The 19,120-nt window shown below is 39.9% G+C and overlaps 1 protein-coding gene across 1 annotated transcript; it reads left to right on the top strand.

Moving 5' to 3' along the window:
* The first annotated feature begins 45 nt into the window (after positions 1 to 45).
* LOC111246577 (uncharacterized) lies at positions 46 to 12,079 on the top strand. Its single transcript, XM_086984582.1, has 3 exons — positions 46 to 7,968; positions 8,445 to 10,611; positions 11,183 to 12,079. Exons 2-3 carry the CDS (start codon positions 10,609 to 10,611, stop codon positions 11,942 to 11,944), a joined length of 765 nt encoding a protein of 254 aa, XP_086840708.1. The 5' UTR covers positions 46 to 7,968; positions 8,445 to 10,608; the 3' UTR covers positions 11,945 to 12,079.
* The last annotated feature ends 7,041 nt before the right edge of the window (positions 12,080 to 19,120 follow it).

The raw sequence follows: 19,120 nt of genomic DNA, 5'->3' as shown, positions 1-19,120 counted from the left end.
TTCGAAAATTTGTTTCAAAGCAACCAGAGAGTCTTATATGCCCGCTTACGCATTTTCCTACGACTCTTGCATGTGACACAATGATGTGATATCTTCCATATTTCTTTTTAAGATTTCTGACATGAATGGTGGGAGATGAAATAAAATCTATTAGCAATAAAGGGTTTACATGGCCACTCATTATGCAGTATATATGTCGAACGAATGTTTGCTCTAAGCAATTGAAGTACTGCGGAAATCCAATTTGTTTTTGTCCGAACCTTTTGTCAAGAAGGAAGGCGAGCGTGTTTTATATGTCACATTCATAACTAATCATTTTAGAAAGTTCATCAGCTTCAAGGCGTCTTTTAAGTAAAACAACGACAATCCTGTAAATATTAAATATGTTTCTCGTTATTATTTACGTATTGAAGCCAATTATGCAGGAGTTTCTCAACAACTGACTTGCTTTTATTGGTATTCTATCATCTAATCCAGTCATCGACAGGCTTGTCCTAAGAACTTAATTCCCAGATTACTAGCCAGTTAAAGGACGCTACAAGTAGGCTTGCCACGAGCGAGCTAAGCAAGCAGCACTAATAGTTCAACCTCTGCTTAGAGATCATTTGGAACAATATATTCATACTGACTGGTTCATAGAACATGTTGGTATCGGCAGCCTTATGAGGTTTGCTTATAGGCCTGGGCAAATACAACACCTAACAGTGACCCTACGCGTAAATCGTAGCAACCCTAGCAAATCTGCAAGAAAATCTAACAAAAACCCCATTGCATTTTCTTAAAATGAACGAACGAATGAATGAATATATTAAAATATTAAAGTGAAAAATGTTGTGTTATAGTTATACAGAACTGGATAAAACGAGAGTTTATAGAAACGATGCATTCAACGAGCAATCTGGAAAAAGACAGTCAGTCGCCGTGTAGGAGACATTCGAACTATTTAAATATGTACAACAAATAGGGTAAAAATAAAATCATCGTACCATATTGCTTTCTGCTTTAAAATTGCATAACGGTATAATTAGCCTTCGTGATACCAATTCATAAGAAAAAAATTAATTATTATAATAATGATTATTAGCATAATGTTATTATATTATGTGTACACACAGTCATCGAAAGGAGTCCCCGATTTTTTACTAAAGACTTCGGAAGTTTATTCCAAATTTTATGCGGAATGATTATATGAAATAGGGGTGCTCAAATTGGCGTTTCTGGTCTTCTCAATCAAAATTGTAGACCGTACGATACCGCGTGAACTTGTCATACATACTTTTAGATCTTAGTGTTCACACAAATAGAGACCAGTAGAAAAAAAAGCTGTCCTAATTGGGGCTCTTTTAGGGTAACGTGACTCCTTTGAAAGATGCAGGCAAGAGACCTGCACCTAAATAGCCGTTGCCCGTTTTAATCTATGGCATAAATACTTCCGCTCTCTAGAGTACCCATCTTTGTGGGACCGAAAACTAGCTTTTTACACGCAGATGGTAGTTCTTTTTTCACATTTAGGATAAATATGACGTTAAACAAAACTGAAGTTATGAGCCTTAGTCTAACAAAGGCATGGTAAATGTAAAGGAATTACGATGCTAATAGTGGTGTGGAGTCACTCAACCTCTATGTTCGTCCACAGGCCACAGTGGCCTTCGTCGCCAGTGTCAATGCACTTCTAATTAGACACTTTTGTATCAGTGTCAAACTCTCAACGGACTTTGCCAGATTTATATTGGGTTATCGATTTTTCGGTGGAAGGTTCTCTGGCCTGAGGAAGAGGACTCCTTCGGGTATAAACTGAATTAAGGTCAATCTAAATATTTTCAACAGTATCTGAATAGGCAAGTGCTTAAAATTTTTTTTGGTGACTTGCGTCAAAGCATCCTTTACAGGTCTGGCCTTGAACATCTAGCTCCTACTTGGAACATGTACTTGGAAAGTTTTTGCTTTGGGACTACCTGTGCCCTAAATTTTTTCAAATTAAGTGAATATTTCTACGACAGATTCACATCTTGCTATTTTCTCGTCTTAGTCATTCTCGGCCGAGCAATCAAACGAAGGAAGCGGCAGGTGGCTGACGTCTGTGGGTGCAAAGCGATACCCGCAGGTCGCTCTCTCATTAGAGTAATTCTATTCTAATTATCGTTATTTTCTATATGTTACGGCGCATGTAACGCCCTTGTACGACAAGAAAATACGATTGTCTAGGTAGAATTGAGTTCGATAGAGTAAGTTGTTGGACTCACAATCGAGCAATAGTAACTTCTATCTTTGTAGGAAACTCGGCGTTTTTTTCAGTTTATAATATTGGAGTAAGCCTTCAGTTACGTACGTAGAGAACGTAAAACTATCTATCCAAATTTAAGATAAATTGACATACACAGTGGCACAGGCATTATTGCCCAAAATACCGGCGCCGAAAGGTTCCAGCCTAAAAGCAACACAAAAGAAATTGTTGAAAAGCAGTAAGGATACCTCGTTATTCGATCTTATGTTCATGTGCTTTCATAACAGATAAATGAAAGTTAGTTGAAACATATTTGGACTTTTTGAGGCTAATATACTAGGATAGGGCGAAAAAGACCTCAAATAAATGCCCTTAGTAACATAGAACCCACGCAGAGAGTTTCACTTGATGGCCGTTTCAGACTCCAAATAATCTTCTTCCTATACACTTCTCTGTTTAATTTAGAAGCTAGCAACCTTACACAAGTCCAATAAGCTATCTTAGCACTTCCTATCAGGTCTCTGTAATCACTGTTTGATTCTATCAAAACCCCTTATACATGTTGCGACATGGTCATGTACAATAGAGCAGTGTTAATCAGTACCTCTAAACTAGCGTAGAGAGCATAGAAAAAAAAGCTTTATATTATTTAACTCACTGTATAGCGTGTGCATGATGTTTGTATCTGTAATGTTTTGCCTCGACTGTCCATAAAACAAGCATTATACTATATCTAACGTAATTCTAAATAACATTATCGTGAACATATACGGTACGATATGGATAAGGATTTATGTTATCCACATGAACTTGGATGCACTTTGAAACTTAGATAAATAATACATTACTGTATCACTATTAGGAGCACAAAAAAACGTTAGAATAACATCGATTGTCAAATATTTCCTTTGTTCCATGTTACGAAACTTAGAAAAATTTACAAAAACTTACCAAGATAATCTTTCGTGCATTTTTTTGTTCCAAAAACGTATTGAATGCATATTTTATTTGAGAAAATATTATCGAATGTAACTTACCTGTCAAGATGGCAAATTTGAACGAAGATGGCTGTTTCCTTGGAAAGAAATCTAGTACATAGTCTAGAAAAATAGCATAGAAAATCTCATCATGTTCTTCGGAAAATACCAACAATTATCTACTACCACTAACAGTTGTTTTCTGAGAGGGCTAGTCTCAAACATGTCGGACGTGGTCCATTCGTAAGAATAAACGTTGATTTAGATACCATATGTCGATGTATACATTTTGCAGCAAGTTAACATTTAATGATAGTCACATGCTAGGATTTACGACCGTCAGCTCAGTCCTTTGTACAATATATGATCGTGCCCGCCGTCTGACATATTTGCCCATACCTCGACTTCTAACCGTCTTCTGAAAACGTAAAATGCGATAAGCCATTGGTCCCTTGTTAATTAGCAAAGCACATGTTGTCTTTCGTCTGTTGGATTCCGATTGTGCTGCTACAGCCTTAATATGTGAAGAAAGCACACACTAACTAATTGGATTCATTTCATCCTTGTGATAGAGCAGTGGCTAACGGGTTCGCGTATTAATCTTAGGGATATATGGCGATCTAGGTTCGAATCCGGGAGCTAGCCGTCTATAATAATTCTTAACGGCTTAAGAACCGGGCATAAAACACAAAAACCACTAACGAACAGAATGCGCAGTCCTGTGCTAGCCACATTTTCTCGCGTGGTGTCGAGGTTTCCTTTCGTATTGCTTCCCTCTACGTGTGCTGCGTTCCAGTACTATGGTTAGAATGGAAAATACGGCTGCGCCGTACTGGTTAGCGCGTGGTACAACTGGCCGCACGCTTTGGTTACCCCACCGAGACAGTGCGAAAACGATGTGAACTTAATAACAATTTGTTCAGCTGCTACGGAGTAGTAATGGTAACAGATTTAGTGGGCAAAGAACGGGCGGTTTCGCAGACGGGCATGGGGAAATGGTTCGTCCCGGCCGCTCATCGTTCGGACGTAGCCTTGCGTACTTCAATGACGTACATGCGTTTATAACCAAACGACAACGGTTAGGGGATATACTCCTGATCAATGAATAATATATTATCGTGAATAATTTATTGTATTTTTAGTGCTATGGCAAACGATTGCCATAAGAGAGCCCACAAGCAGAAGGAAATGGCTTATATAAACAAATACGCAGCTACTACGAAGCAGGCTTTCTTGCATTTGCTCAGTGAACGTCTATCACGCTGCTATTTTAAGCAATTTTCGGATCGGAATGATCGACGCTTTAGACTCGCAGTAATAACTATGAGAAATATACGTGGGCGCCTGTTATCGAAGCTAACCCAGAATTTTACTTACTAATTGCACTCGTCACATCTGTATGGTGCGTGTATCGTCGACGCTTATGTTCCTAAACGAGAAAAAGCGTAGGTTACTATAGCAGTGTTCTTGATACCTAGAAAGCTATTATTTAAAGGAGTGCAGTAAATACGTTACGTATTTTACCCACAGTTTTATTTGCTCGGTGGTATTGATTGACACCTGGAAGGTGAATAATACACAGCTTTTAGAACTCCAGTTAGATGTTCAGCCTATGGCGTAAATGCTTCAAAAAGCGTAGGGAAACTCCGGAGCGAAAATCAGCTCAAATATTAGAGCAATACCTTCCTTGGAAAGTCGGTCTCAGAAGTGTATGTCAATATGTATGTATATATATATAGAAATGGATATACATATGTACGTGTTTGATCACCCGCAGCTGTGTATATCAGGCAGTTGTAAAACTGGCACTTAATACGTATTCTCGATCGTATTCTGCGCCCAAAGATAGTTACGTGTTTAAAACTGAGAACATTACCCTGATAGAAATTGCTTGAGTAGTGCGTTGTTTCGACGCGCGTTGGAAGCCGGTTTTATCGCACTTAGAAAGAGACGAGAGCTCAGCTGCTTTTTTTTTTTTTATTATTAGTTAATAACTATTTAAATCCACGTGCGGTGAAGAAAAGTGCATGAACTTCCTCTTTCATCAAAATCATCGATATAATCTGCGTATGAAATTCAGTCGTTCTAGCCGTCATTCTGACAATATGGCACCCCGGTTAACTAATTTACAGAGCTAGATCTCCCATACGTAATCTCCAGAAAGAACTAAGCTTTATCTTCAATATTACATGTACATTATAGCAATGAACTGTATTGCTCGCCATATGATCTCGCTATGCCGATGCTCATTTTGTCAAGGCAGTATATATACTGTTGCATAAAGATAGCTGAGGCTGAAGCCATTTATCGAGGACTTTGGTGTACACTGAATGTTAAATTTGCCTGACACCTGTCTGGCCGTATAGGTGATCCTGAGCACAAATCAACGTCGATAATGAAGATTTCAAACTGTTTTTTTACATACTGCTTTGATTTGATGTGGACAATTTTATATACACACAAGCGCAGTTTCGCTTTATAGAAAAAATAAGTTTAGATGGCAATAAACGAGCAGGCAAGCAACTGAGTTTGTTTTCCGCTAGCATAGAGAATCTAATGCTCGGGCAGTAACATGTGGCCAATATAAATGTACATAATATTTTTATATGCTAAGATTTTAATAGAATGCGCGAGCTCTTAGGCAAAACAGGTTCTGACAATCGGCTAAAAGCCTTGATGCTTGATGTTCAAACGTTACCAATGAAAATAAATTTGAATTTAAATTGTAATGGTAGAGGGCGATTTGATCACCTAAAGAGAACTAGGGCCTGATCTTACAGCGGGATTACCTGACTATCAAACCCGATACCCGAAGTCATCAATGGAGCGCGAAGATCGCGGTCCGAATAGGTAGCCCCTGAAGCTAGATTGTAGAATCGGTCAAAACGAGACAAGGCAGTTGCCAACTTTCCGGTAAAAATCAATATAATGAGCTTATTATGTACACTTGTTTGCATGTGTTTATTGCGCTTCATACGTGTTAGTGCCACATAAATATAGCGAAAGGTAGTGTATACTTTTACTTTTGAATTCAATCTATAATCGTACTGCAGTCAGCCAAATACGAACATCAAGTTTATCATTGTAATTAATCAATCATCAATTGGAATACGATTTTTCTTCGTAGATGCATACTGTCGCACCTCAGAACAGGCATGAACAGTCTATGTCTACTCAAAAAAATAGATCGTTTATTTACTGTGTGTACAATGGGTAAGAGTGCGTGTCTCAATTACAATATATGAGCGAATACCGTACAGAGTATTGGCAAAACCCTATTTTTCCTTTGGCTAACATAAATACTAATGCATCAGAAACATTTCAAGTTGAATTAATAAAATGTTTTTTCTGAAATTCACATAACAATTGTTGTGTGTGCAAAAAAACACCTGGATATTACCTACCCGAATAACAGGAACTGAGGAAAGTCGTACTGTGTGCTAGAGTGTTTTTGTTCTTCAAACAAAATTCTGTTGTGTTAGATATACGTTTAATGTCGGAAGTTCTCTGAAAACGTACACTTAGATAGATTTTTTCGGTGCTGTACCAAATTATTATTGTTAGTCAACTTTGCTATATTTGTATACTAATATAATAGAAAAAATTGTCAATTATAGTATAGTCAAGTGAACGCTGAGAAATAGAAGCGTACGTCGTCCAGTGAATCTGTATTGCTTAGAGCTATTATAGTAGCTATACAGTACGTAACCATAGTGTGGACCTATGCGTATATGTATATGTACTCGTATTAATAATTAAATCGTTTTATTGTTCGTGGTCGTGATCATCAGTAGCCGTATCGCCGGCAATCGTGCGCGGTGCATATCACTGAGACTATCTGTCCTTATAGTGCAATGTCCTATAGTCGCGCGGGACGGCATCTATAAATACCATATTGAGACTTGCCCACATGTATGTATAATGTGAATGTACGCTGTGATGAACGAAATTTATAGAAAGAAAAAATATATATATATACATACACACATTCCCTACAGTTAATATACAGTTAGCTAGCTTAAGCTCTCGTATCAAACATGAATGAGCAGTAAACGGAGGTCCGCCCCCACACAATCACAGGGTCTTATGGCAAAGCAGCGGTAGCTGTTAGTCGATCTGCCGAGTGAGTCCTGCCCATCGTTGGGCTTCCCTTGTTTAGTGGTCAACGGCGCGTTTCGCGAGTTTCCGTTGGCGCGGCAGCGGAACACGACGACCCTCCCGACGAAACGATGGGACACCGCATTAGCACGCACGTAGAGTCCCAGCATAACGACTCGTAGACAATTTCTGTGATGGATCAACAATAGAAAACTTCAACAATCAACAAGCAAGAGGCCACGTGTAACAAGAAGACAAATGGACAACCCTCAGGGGCTGTATTTAAATTTCTAGTAATAAAACGTACATAGATAATAGCGATAATAATCAAGTAGAAAGTTTAATGGGGTGATCGTTGTAGACTGAGCAGATAGCATTGTGCTAGGCTTGGCCAGAAATGCACTCATAGGATAGATACTTGGATGATGGTTGCGGAATCGCTGATCCCGCAGAACCGAAGATGACCATGTGTTATTCTTTCAAGATAGTACGACACAGCTTATGCCAGGGATTATGAACGTGAGATCAAAATTTGATTTCAGATTTCTTCAGTAGTCCAGAATTGGTGGATTTATTTTACACGAGACGTAACAGACAGGTCCTACTTTCGAAGAAGTCAACTTTATTTGTCATCGAAGCAAAGGAGTTTTATTCAAAGCGGGAAGTGAGGCAAGCGCTATTTCAACATTAGAAATAAATTTTACATGATACATAATATTATTATTGCTTTAACTTTGTAAAAACTCAGACAAAAATTGCCAGTGGGACAAAAGCTTCGACTGTGTGCCTACAAGTTTTCATATTTGAATTGAAAAAACTGTCGAAATTTAGTTTAAGCATCGCTGGATCAACTGAAGTTTCAATGGCAGTTAACTTCAAAGGAACGTCTCACTACATTCGCATAGGACAATATGTTGACTATAAATACTAAGTTAATTGCCAGGCACTACCTAACATTCTTTTCCAAGATATAATAACTTTGGTGCGGCTAGTGCATGCAGAAAAACGGAAGCGTATTTATAGGAAGAAAAGGAGAATAAACTCTTTAACAGCGCCCGTCGCTAACTGGATGTCTGGCCTTTTCCGATGCCTACAAACGCATGTCTTACACTGAATTGAACATTATGAACATTGTTTCGTTGCAGGAGACAGGCGTACAACCTCGTTAACATCACACTCATAATGGTTGAATTACATTAGACGTGGAATGAGTAACTGGGTCTGTGGTAGTTGGACGAACCGCTACGCTAATCTGTTATTAAGAGCCTTGGTAAATAAAAAGACGGCCTAGGCTCCACGGTTTAAGGCGGACAAACCAAATCGGAACTGTTGCCTCAAGTACAAAGGACCGGTTTCTACACCATTCAGAGTACGGCAACAATTCTACATCGCTTGTCGTCAGATGACCTGTCATTTAGTACTTCCTCAAAAGAAAAAGTGTCCTCTCGAGTTCTTCCCTTGCATATACTGAGGCTACCTTTTTTTACCCGTTTTGATCCCTATATTTTCATACTTATTTGCCACCATATTTTCGTCAGAGAATCGGCCTGTATAGCGTACCTGTTCGACTTTACAGTAAAATTAGAATTTGAAGAAGACAATCGTGATCGTCGTGGGAGTATCACGCCTAGACAACGAAGCTGTTTTAGCGGAAAATTGTAGAGTCCCCTAGATGGGTTTAGCTAAAAACGATTAGAACTAAAAATGAAAAACAGCTCGTACACTCAATATCCGAATAAAAACTATAAACAAGGGTGATCTTCTGTTTTCTTCCGTCATTTTCTGTTATGAAGCAATCACAATATAACTACCACTGATAACTGGAAGACGTCTTCAATTATCTCACTATTACCCACGCAAAGGCTCTAAGTCTGACACAGAAATTCGTTACCTAAGCGTGCAGAAACTCATGTACGAAAGCAGATATATGTCATATATGCTATAAATTGAACGCTATCTTCAATAATCAAAATCAACAAAATATCTCTATAAAGGAAGTTGCATATGAGTGTTGGAATACAGCTCTGAGGTTACAGCTACTTTTGGGGCCTGATGTACAAGTCAACATTTCAAGTTTTAACTTTGGCACTCAAAGTTATAAAAGTTAGAGATAATTGAAGTATTAGCTAACTGATCCAGAGATTTATAGCGGCTACGTAAGACAGTGTGTGGAAGGCTTAGCACAAAGGTCTCAAGGAATTTCGGCCAACGGTGCTCGCAAAATTTTGAAATTTATGAAAGAAAAAAAGTAGTCAATGCATTTTTGTAGAGCATCATCATGTCTTACAAATATTCGCAAAGAAAGCCTGTGTAGAATCAGAGTTAATCATAAAGCTATGATCGTATGTACCTGCCAGTGTAACCCGTATTGGTGTTTACGTAGAGTCCGCGGCGCTAACAGGACTTACTGCTGTTAAGATCTTTCATGTACCTTTGCTCCGTGCTGGTACTGAACTTCGCATTTATCGCACTGCGGTCATTATGGTTTTATTGTTGTCACTATATTGTTGCTATATGTCGTCTTGCTCAAGATTTGGTTTACTACTTTAACTATGGAAGTACCTCATATGTGCGATTATTTATGCAAATAATTGAAATGAATAGAATCAACAGTTATAATACTACCTATCATCGTTGGTGATTTCTCATTCACTGTATTCGTTTCATGACACCAGTATAAGATGTGACGAAACGGCCACTGCCATACGTCTGTATAGTCATGCTAATAAGGCGGCGTCCCCCGCAGGATCAAAAGACAGAAGACAATGGTCTACGAGTATGTTAATGCTGATATGAGATACCGATGCTGCTGTCTCCTTCAATGTATGCTACCGTATATATGAGTCATAGCCCTTAGAGAAAATACAGTGGCGATAAATCGCTGTCACAATGCCTCCATACCACCCATCTGACGGGCTGGTCCACGCTAAAACTACCAGTTACGGGTTGGCCTCAGCGCTGAACTTGAATAAGTCGCTGCTAGCGTAAGTTCCACTAGCGAGAGTCAAACCGCATATACAGTGCGCGGTAAGATTTAGTGGCAGAAGATACTCGGCCCTATAGGGCAATGGACGAACAGTTGTATTCACGTATACATACATGTAGACGCCTCAGTGTTCCCCGATTGCAATCCGTGTCAGCAGTAATCTACGACGAACGCCCTCAAGTCTCCTTGATGGCGGTGTAGTGGGTTACCTGTCAGTCTGTCCCATACGACGGCCGTATATAAGAAGTACCACTTACCACAATGAGCAACGGTCAGTTACTTGTTTGTTCGGAAATAACTGTGTGTCGTGTGCTCCAGTCATTATGGTACGTGGGGTACTGTGACGAGTGTTAGGAGATTTAACGTGAGGTTCAGAGCGAGCGAGAAGCTCAAGGTTGTTGTCTTGTGACACGCTGATGATGACGAGTTATCGGAAGCGCTGTAAATAACGTAACCTATTAAGGTCTAATACCGTGTGCAGCTGATCTCTTTCTTGCAAACTATTGGGTTCACAAGATACACCTGTTTATGCCTGGCTATTGTCACGAACAGGTCCTGCCTGTTTCGTCCTTTTCTGGACCGTAGAGTAAACTGACGATGATATTCTCTTATAATTCAATAGAATCTGTAATGAAATTTATCTTCAGTAGTCAAATAGAGGGGATTTCACTAACTGAGTTGCAGGCGAAAACGATTGTCGGGCAGAACATTGATGTATAAGAAATTCGTCATTGATCAGGCCTTTAAATGTTTAGCTTATTTACACAGTGCAAGTATGTCTATTTATATTTCGATAAATTCCTCGACTGTTGCTCATTTTCGTGCTACCTAATCATCTCAGCAAACAGGATATGTTTGTGAAGCTAATTTGAGTTTTTATTTAAAATCTTTCTTTAGTCGCCGCTTCTAGCTGTCGTGTTGTTACTTGTGACATTGGTCGCCAGCCAACAGGTCAAATCATTCTATTCTGGTCCTATTGCCTCGTATTCTACTAAGTACAGTTTGGGTGGCGCTCAGTACGTTCCTTACAAAGAGCAGACCCAGTCTGCGTATGTCTACAAATCTGCGCCAGTGTCGCGGCGATTTGAACCGTCGATTGCCGCCCGTGAAGTGCCGGCTGAGGTCCTTACTCAAGGCATTTCTGCTGCTCCCGCATTTTCTGGACCGACTACTCGGACTCGCTACTTTTCTGCTGCGTCCATCGGAGCAAACGCCGCATCGTTCCGGCCAGCTAGCGTATCTGATGTGGCCGTGCCCGCCTATCCCGTTTCGGCTGACGTTCGCGTAGCCAACCCGGTTCGCATTGCTTCTGGCATCGAAGACCGTATCAATTACCCTCCGACGCCATATGCGTTCGAATACTCGGTCAACTCGGCGGAGGGCGGCCAAAGCAGGACGGAACGTGCAGATGGCGCTGGCCGTGTAACGGGCAGCTACACCATTCAGCTCGCCGACGGGCGAAACCGCGTTGTGGAGTACATCGCTGACGAGGGAGGTTACCGCGCTAACATTAAGACAAACGAATTCGGAACCGAAAGTCAGAGTCCAGCCAATGTAGCCTTTCTGTCCTCTGCCATTCCGGCACGCGAGGCTGTACTTCTCGGCGAACGTGACGTCAACTTTCGGAAATACGGACCCTCTCACCATAGGCAGGCGTAAGGATCAAACCACTGCTGCACTCAAATTCTGCTAATAAATTTAAAAAAGGCTACAAACCAAACACATTAATTAATGTAATTTCGTGAGACGAAGGAATAAATCGTTTGAGCGCATCGTATTTACATGTAACGTTAATCGAGTGTGCTCATTGAAAATCGTGTTTTATTTATTTAAGAAATATAAAGGCTTCAGGACATCAATGGAGCACCTTTAAGGGCTCTAGTGCGGAAGGGAGAAAAAATGAGAACAAGAGACCACCGCAAGGATCCAAGTAAGAGGAAATCTGTAAGTTAGAAATCGAAGAAGCGACGAAGGAGTGCCAGCTGTACATTTCATGCTAAAGATGAGCTCGAACTTGAAATCAAGTGTTACTCCTCGAAAGGGATCAGAGGGTAATTATGCAGAATACTCTTCTGAAGCCCAAATCGTTCTTGTAGTTCCGCCAACGCTACATGACATAAATACTTGCAAATATATTCATTCTCGTTTGTCTAACCTCAGTACACTCGAATTTGAAGGATTTGAATATGATCCAACTTTAACTGTATGACACGCCAAAGTGCGTTGCGTTTTAAAAATCAGATACTAACAGCTAAATTGCTACTGGCATCTTTTCAAGAGTTAGTATTTATATTTTTCGTAATTATCACGGACAGTAAATAGGAATGCACATTTTACGTATGGATTATAACGTAAGTTGCACAAGAGCATCCCAATTTCGATTCAAGTTAACTACTTCTAATTTATGTTGGATTGAATTTTTCTGAATTATACAAACCACTGCCAGTTTGTTCTTTACGCGAACCTATTACATTACTCTGTTAGAACATTGAAATTCACACGAATTTTTAGATAAACGTGACCGTCTAAATGGTCGAAAACGTGTTTTAGAATATCAGTTATTATTGCCAAGCATATAACTTTTTGGGTAAATAGTCGGACAAAAAAAAAATGAAAATCATGTGCATAAAATTTAAAGTGCTAGTATCATAGGTCTAATATTTTTAGATAATTTCTTATAGTTGCAAATGGTATACCTAAACAGACTAAATTGCTTATATTACAGTTATTATGTCCCACGAACCTACAGTGCATACATTTATTCATAGGTCACTAATATGTTGTTTGTTTAGAAAAAAAAAAAACACAGTTGTATGCTTGCCAAACTGGAGTGTTGAGAAGTTATTATCATTCTACATAGCCGCATGTCTACTTAATCTAAACAGTCTGACTACTTTGATCAGTTTGGTACAACACATACGCCATTTGGGTATGCAAATGTTCGTACATCTTAATTTTTCCCCGTTCAGCCCTCGATACCTGCCTTGATAGGCGACTTACGCCCTGTAAGTCGCCTATCGAAGTAAAGGGACTGCGTCGAAAAGGACAGAGAAAAACTGCCATAGTAATATCACATACTGCCTTTCGGAAAGACGACCCACTTGACTATCATATTTATTAGCGGTGTTATTGATAACAGAGTAAATCTTCTAAGTTACTCTGATGTTTTCTATGCGCTACTGGTTGATTTTGCCTTCCTCTTCAAAAAGGAATAAATTTTCTCCAGTGAATCAAATTTGTGTTAATCACTACGAGATAGGACTGTTGATCATTTAGCTAGTTAGTAAATGCGTAGTTTACCCTAAATGGTAGATTAAAACTAGTTTTGGGTTTTATATACAATCTTTCCTAATTGAATTAAGTTTTAATCAGTTAACTAATCAATATTAACTTGATAACTTTTACAATTAGTCACATGTAGAAGACGGCCTCAAAAGCAGAGAAAACACACTTTTGTAATGCCTAAGCTTTTTTTTTTGCCCTTTACCTCTTTGCGGGAGGTACCATAAACCTGGAGTTGTGAATAATTGAGAAACTTGGTGTTATATTCTAATATGTTATAGTAGTTACACTGTTTTTTCATTACCTATAGCTACCTGTTTATCGAAAATTCCATTTTCGCACACACACAGAAAAAGCATTTTGCACAGACAGTGCCATAAGACAAACATACCATGTGTGAATACGACAGGTTTATAAAACTTTTCGTTATCAGCTGCACCGATGTAAAGGACTCAATGCCTGCACTTCGCCGTAGCACACGCTAGGCCACATCTTTAAATTGTCGACGCACTTTTCATTCGGGCAGTTCAAACTCGTTAAAACGCAGGACAAACCGGGATGTATCTTTGAAAAAAAAACTGAAATACTTCGCCAGTTCGTAACAAGGACCTCTTTTGGAAAAGGGGAAGGCTGCGTACCATCACAAAAAAATGCCTACTACATGTGCCACACACTCCCCGCTGTACAAATTATTCCAAAATTTGGCATACATTTCTCTATTTTTTTGATAATAACAGCTTTTTTTTTCTCTAGATCAACACCACTTAAAGCTGTTCCCGCGTTCATTTCTGCACTCAAGGCAGCTGTTGCGCATAGATAAGCCAATATCAGGCTTCGCTTATTAGGCTATCGATATTATTACAGATAGAATTATATACTTATATATTAATTATAATTACAACTAGTATCCTAGACATCTTTTCCTAGCGTATATTGATTGTTTCGTAGTAAAGCAGTACCTTTTCTAGGTACATGCACTATACCAAAAAATTTATCATTGTAACAAAGCCATTCGATGAAATGACTTTCAACGGGGGTTTGGAATTTTTCAATCTTCTTCTCTAGATACAGGTATATAGACACCGGCTTCAACTAGCTCTTGGAGCAATCCAGTGGCTCAATCGAGAAATAAACGAGGTTCAGTATAGGGACTTAATAGATTGAGTCATAAGCGGCCGAGACGGAATAATGCTTCTCATGCTTGAAAATATTCGAAGGACCGACACTGACCTGTGTTCCGTTCGTAGAGGGAAAATGGCATATAACTTTGAAGGACTGGTAAAAAGCCACTGTAGTTAGAACCTATAGGGTTCAGGTGTATTTGCATGACAATGGTTGCTAGTTGACTCCCTACAAAAAGCCGACAGGGGGAAATTTATACATGAATCTCATACGATGAATTGCGTTGGAACGTGGAAGCTTTCTGTATAGAAAAGATTAAAAAATTGTCTGAATTCAAGTGATACAAAGGTATGGCTGGCTGGCTGGCTGGCTGCAGCAGGCAAACAAGCCCTAGCGTTACAACGCAAAAATGAGTTGAATATTTTTTGAAGGAGTGAATATAAAAGTGGACCTGAAAGTCTAGGTTCGGATTTGTATACGCTTTAATTTGTGTCCTACTCCAAAAGCCACAGCTCGTATGAAAGTTAAGAAAAACACCTGTGTGTATACGCACAGTTTACCTTGTTTGTTCACTCTTATTTCTCCTACATGTTTGATATTTGCTTATAAAATGAAAGCTCTCAAGCTAACAACAGATTTTCGTCCTATTTTGTAAACTCCCGTTAGGAAGCGTCAGACATGCATCTGAACAATACTAGAGCACAACTTTTCCGGCGAAGTGGGAGTCAGAAGGGCCACAAACGCAGGAGTGTTCATCAAAGGAACATGTCAAATTTGACTAACTAAAATTGAGAAATAGCAAACATTAAGAGCTGCCAAAGTTCATTTTCGGTCGGCCTATTTCCATACGACCTCAACCTATCGGGTAGCAGTTCCTCCGTGAGTTCAGTCTCGCCGAATACTAAACTCGACGATAATTGACCCGACCGATGAAGATTCAAATGGTTTCTGTTGGAGGAATAAATCGAAACGCGTTTCACATACCAAATGACCTCAAACTTTTTATGAAGTTAACTGGAGCCATTTACCAATATTCTTCGTAAGACCATTTCCCCCATTCATGGAATAAACAGATAAAAAAAATCGAGCGTCGCGCTAATGCTGGCTGCGTCTAGCGTCAACATTCGAGAGCAAACACGTAAGTTGTTCGGAAATGCCTTTGTTTAAGGCACCGTTATGTTGTGACCATATTGTGATTTTTGCTAGGCGTACTTGTGGGTAGTCTTGAGAGAAATGCGCTTTCTATTATTAGAATAATATGAAAGACGTATCTTTTCTTTTGCTCCAAAGCCCACGATAGACATTCGTTTGAAATGTCAGCGAATCCAGTTGCGCTTCCGGTAGATTGCAGGATCGGTTTCCTGTGTACCGGCAGCAGCAACAGTAGCAAACATCTCAGAATCTAGGCAAATAATGGGGCTGTTTTTCCTAAGCGCCTAAGGTATACACCAAATCCCCATAGGACCTAACTTACGTGGCATCAGAGAATCGCAGCGGTCTCGCTGCAAGAACAAGTATCTTTTATATAGATCATTGACAATAAATTGATGAATGAACTACCATGAGCTACTTGCATACATCTAGGTTGTATCACACCGGAGGAAGAACACATAAGAAACTGCTCCAAAAGCGCAACCTGGATTGGTTACGAGCAGAGATATAGATAGCTTTGTATTGAGAGGTTTTGCTCGCCTCGTAATAGAATCTTTTGTGTTTAGTGGGGATACTTTTACGCATTCCAATTGCACTCCGCTTCGAACGAAAAAACATCACTTACGGGCGCCAATTCGAATTAAAAGTTTTTTTTTTAATCTTATGTATATCTCAACATACCTAGCATATTCGAGCATCTTTGCAATTTGGCGCCAAATAGTAAGTAAACGTTTGGTCGAGAAAGCAAAAAATAGACGATTTTTTATTGTTATGCAAAAAACCTATTGCAATTTTTAGAGCGCGCATCTATATGTCGAGTACAGTAACACATATCGCCGCGCTAAACTGGTTCGCCATTTATTCAATAACAATAATTAACAGTGCTAGGGCGTTCTAATTCTATTTAAAGCCTACGCATAAGGAGCAGGTCTGTACCGTTGCAAAGGCAAACCGCGTTCGACACGTAGTACAGCTTCACGTGAGGGAATGTCCGACGAGAGAAAAGCGGCACCGGCTGGATTCTGGCTTTCAATGCCGAACTCGTTCATTTTCACAATTGCCCTGTAGCCGATCTCATCAGTGCTGTATTCCACAACCAGCGTTCGGCCGTCCGCCAGCTGGGTCGTGTAGCTTCCCGTCGCCCTGCCAGCATCATCACCGTTCTCCTGTCGACCGTGATTGCTTTTGGCTGTATTAATACTTAAAAGCTTACGGGGTCGGAGGGTAATTGGTGCGGTCGTGAAATGATGGAACCGTTGCATGCATACGGACGTTGCAGTTTTTACTCTACCACTTAGAGGAAACGCTGGGATGGCTGTGACGCCACTTGTCTTAATATTGTTAACAAGCACGTCGAAAGGCGCTGTACGTGGTCATATAGATGCGATTTGTTCAGCGGGGTAGAACTGAGCACGGCTCATGGGCGCCAGTAGAGGGATGTGAGCGCCCGTGGAGCTGCATTTAGGACGCCATCAGAAATAGCTGCTCTAAAAATTACTGCAGCAAGGGATACAGCTGCGGGCATCGCAGCAGGCGCTGGCGTAATCGGCGCCAGATGCGCGAAGTTCGTCTGCTTGACTAGTCCTGCCTGAGACTGCTGTTGTAAGGGCGCCCTTTCGAGTGCGTTCTCGACCCTATATGAAGACGCTGGACTTGAATGGAAGGTCTTCACCTGCTGGCTCAGCGTTAGAATTCGTACACATAAGGTGACAGTAATAGACGCCAGCCGTAACGTAAAGCCAAAATGAAGATTTTCACTGTAAATTTAATTTCATGTAATGGGAAAGCGAGTTATGCCTTTTACTTTTAATGCTCAGTGTCCGCACCCAATGCGTCACTTGCTGACTGTGCATAACTCAAGCTAGTCTGATATTCGTTATAGCATGACACGTAGCATTGTTCTAAAAGCTGGGAATACGTCAAATACGGCAGTACCTTTTTATAGGAAATTTATGCCGATACTTATTCGCTACTATCAAGGATTTCCCGAGAGACATCTGAGAAGAATGCCGGATGTACGCTGACATGTTCTCTGCACCACAGGCAGTCATCTAAATTGTAACGAGCAGATTAATTCTACTATGACCGCGATGGCACTCCAAGCGGTACCGCTTTCTAGTTCAAGCTCTAGTTTTATTATCAAACGGGGGGGGGGGATGGATGCTTACGCTATAACATCACAAAAAGATGTTAAAAGATCCTAGAGGTTGTGACTAATACTTCAGTTAAGTCACGGTGCTGCATTGCACCATTCCATAGTATCCTGTTGTCTTCGCCGTTTAGTGGGCAGGGTTCAGACAGAACGCAGTGTTCGTATCCGGCGGCTGTCATTGGTGTGTGCCATACGTTGATATGTGAAGGAGGTTGGAGAAGGCGTGGCACCGCTGTATACTGAGCGTGATGGACGGCGTGTTTATGCAGAAAGATGCCCTACGTGACCTGATAACATAATGAAACAGTAGCAAGTCTACTTAGATCCTCGTGTAATGCCCCACGTATTAATTAAAGTGTGTTTACGTTAATAATAATAATAGGTAGATCAGTAACATATACATCCTCTAATCTGTGTACGCCTTAAGGTTTTAATAAAGCAAGCTTTCATGAGCGGACCCTTGCGCTATATTCGTATAAATATACATCAACTTATATACTGTAATAGGCTTTTTAGGCTCTCTTCTGCTATTGGAAGTCGTTCTAACCTTATAGTTACGTGTCTATATTTTCGTTTTCTAAGGTTTGTCGATGAATTTCTACCAAATGACCCTCACTATTGCATAATAGAAAATGATGATGATGATCTATGTAGGTTTATTGTGAAGAGTGCTACAGCTGGTCAATTAAGTTGCACAGCGTATGGGATAATCGATAGAGAATTTGGCTATGCCTTCTTTAACAGAGCGAAATATACTGAAGGATGCCTAAAAGACTGCCTTTTGTCCACATTTTTCATCCACCAGTTTGCTTCTTGTTTTTTCCCAAATTACCACCAAACGGTACAATGTAATTGCTCTTCTTAGAGAGTATGTACTTTGAACTTTTGCTTATAAGAATGTTTATTTTTTTTGATAGAACGCCTATTTACGGATAACGTTATTTGCGCTGATATATATTTATCAAAAATTTATTTAATGAAAATTTATATATTTTATAATACTTCTTATAATATGGCGTATGTAGTTAAGCAAAGCAGGGTCTTGGCTGGCACACATTCTTGTATCCAGGTGAGCGATCCTTGAATGTATTAAAGGCTAACTTTCGGCATGCTATTATAATACGTTG

The sequence above is a fragment of the Varroa destructor genome, unplaced genomic scaffold (assembly GCF_002443255.2).
Source record: "Varroa destructor unplaced genomic scaffold, Vdes_3.0 BEIS01000003.1, whole genome shotgun sequence".
NCBI classification, from domain to species: Eukaryota; Metazoa; Arthropoda; class Arachnida; order Mesostigmata; family Varroidae; genus Varroa; species Varroa destructor.
The sequence above is the reverse complement of the archived record's forward strand: the minus strand, read 5'-3'. Positions and strand labels throughout refer to the sequence as shown.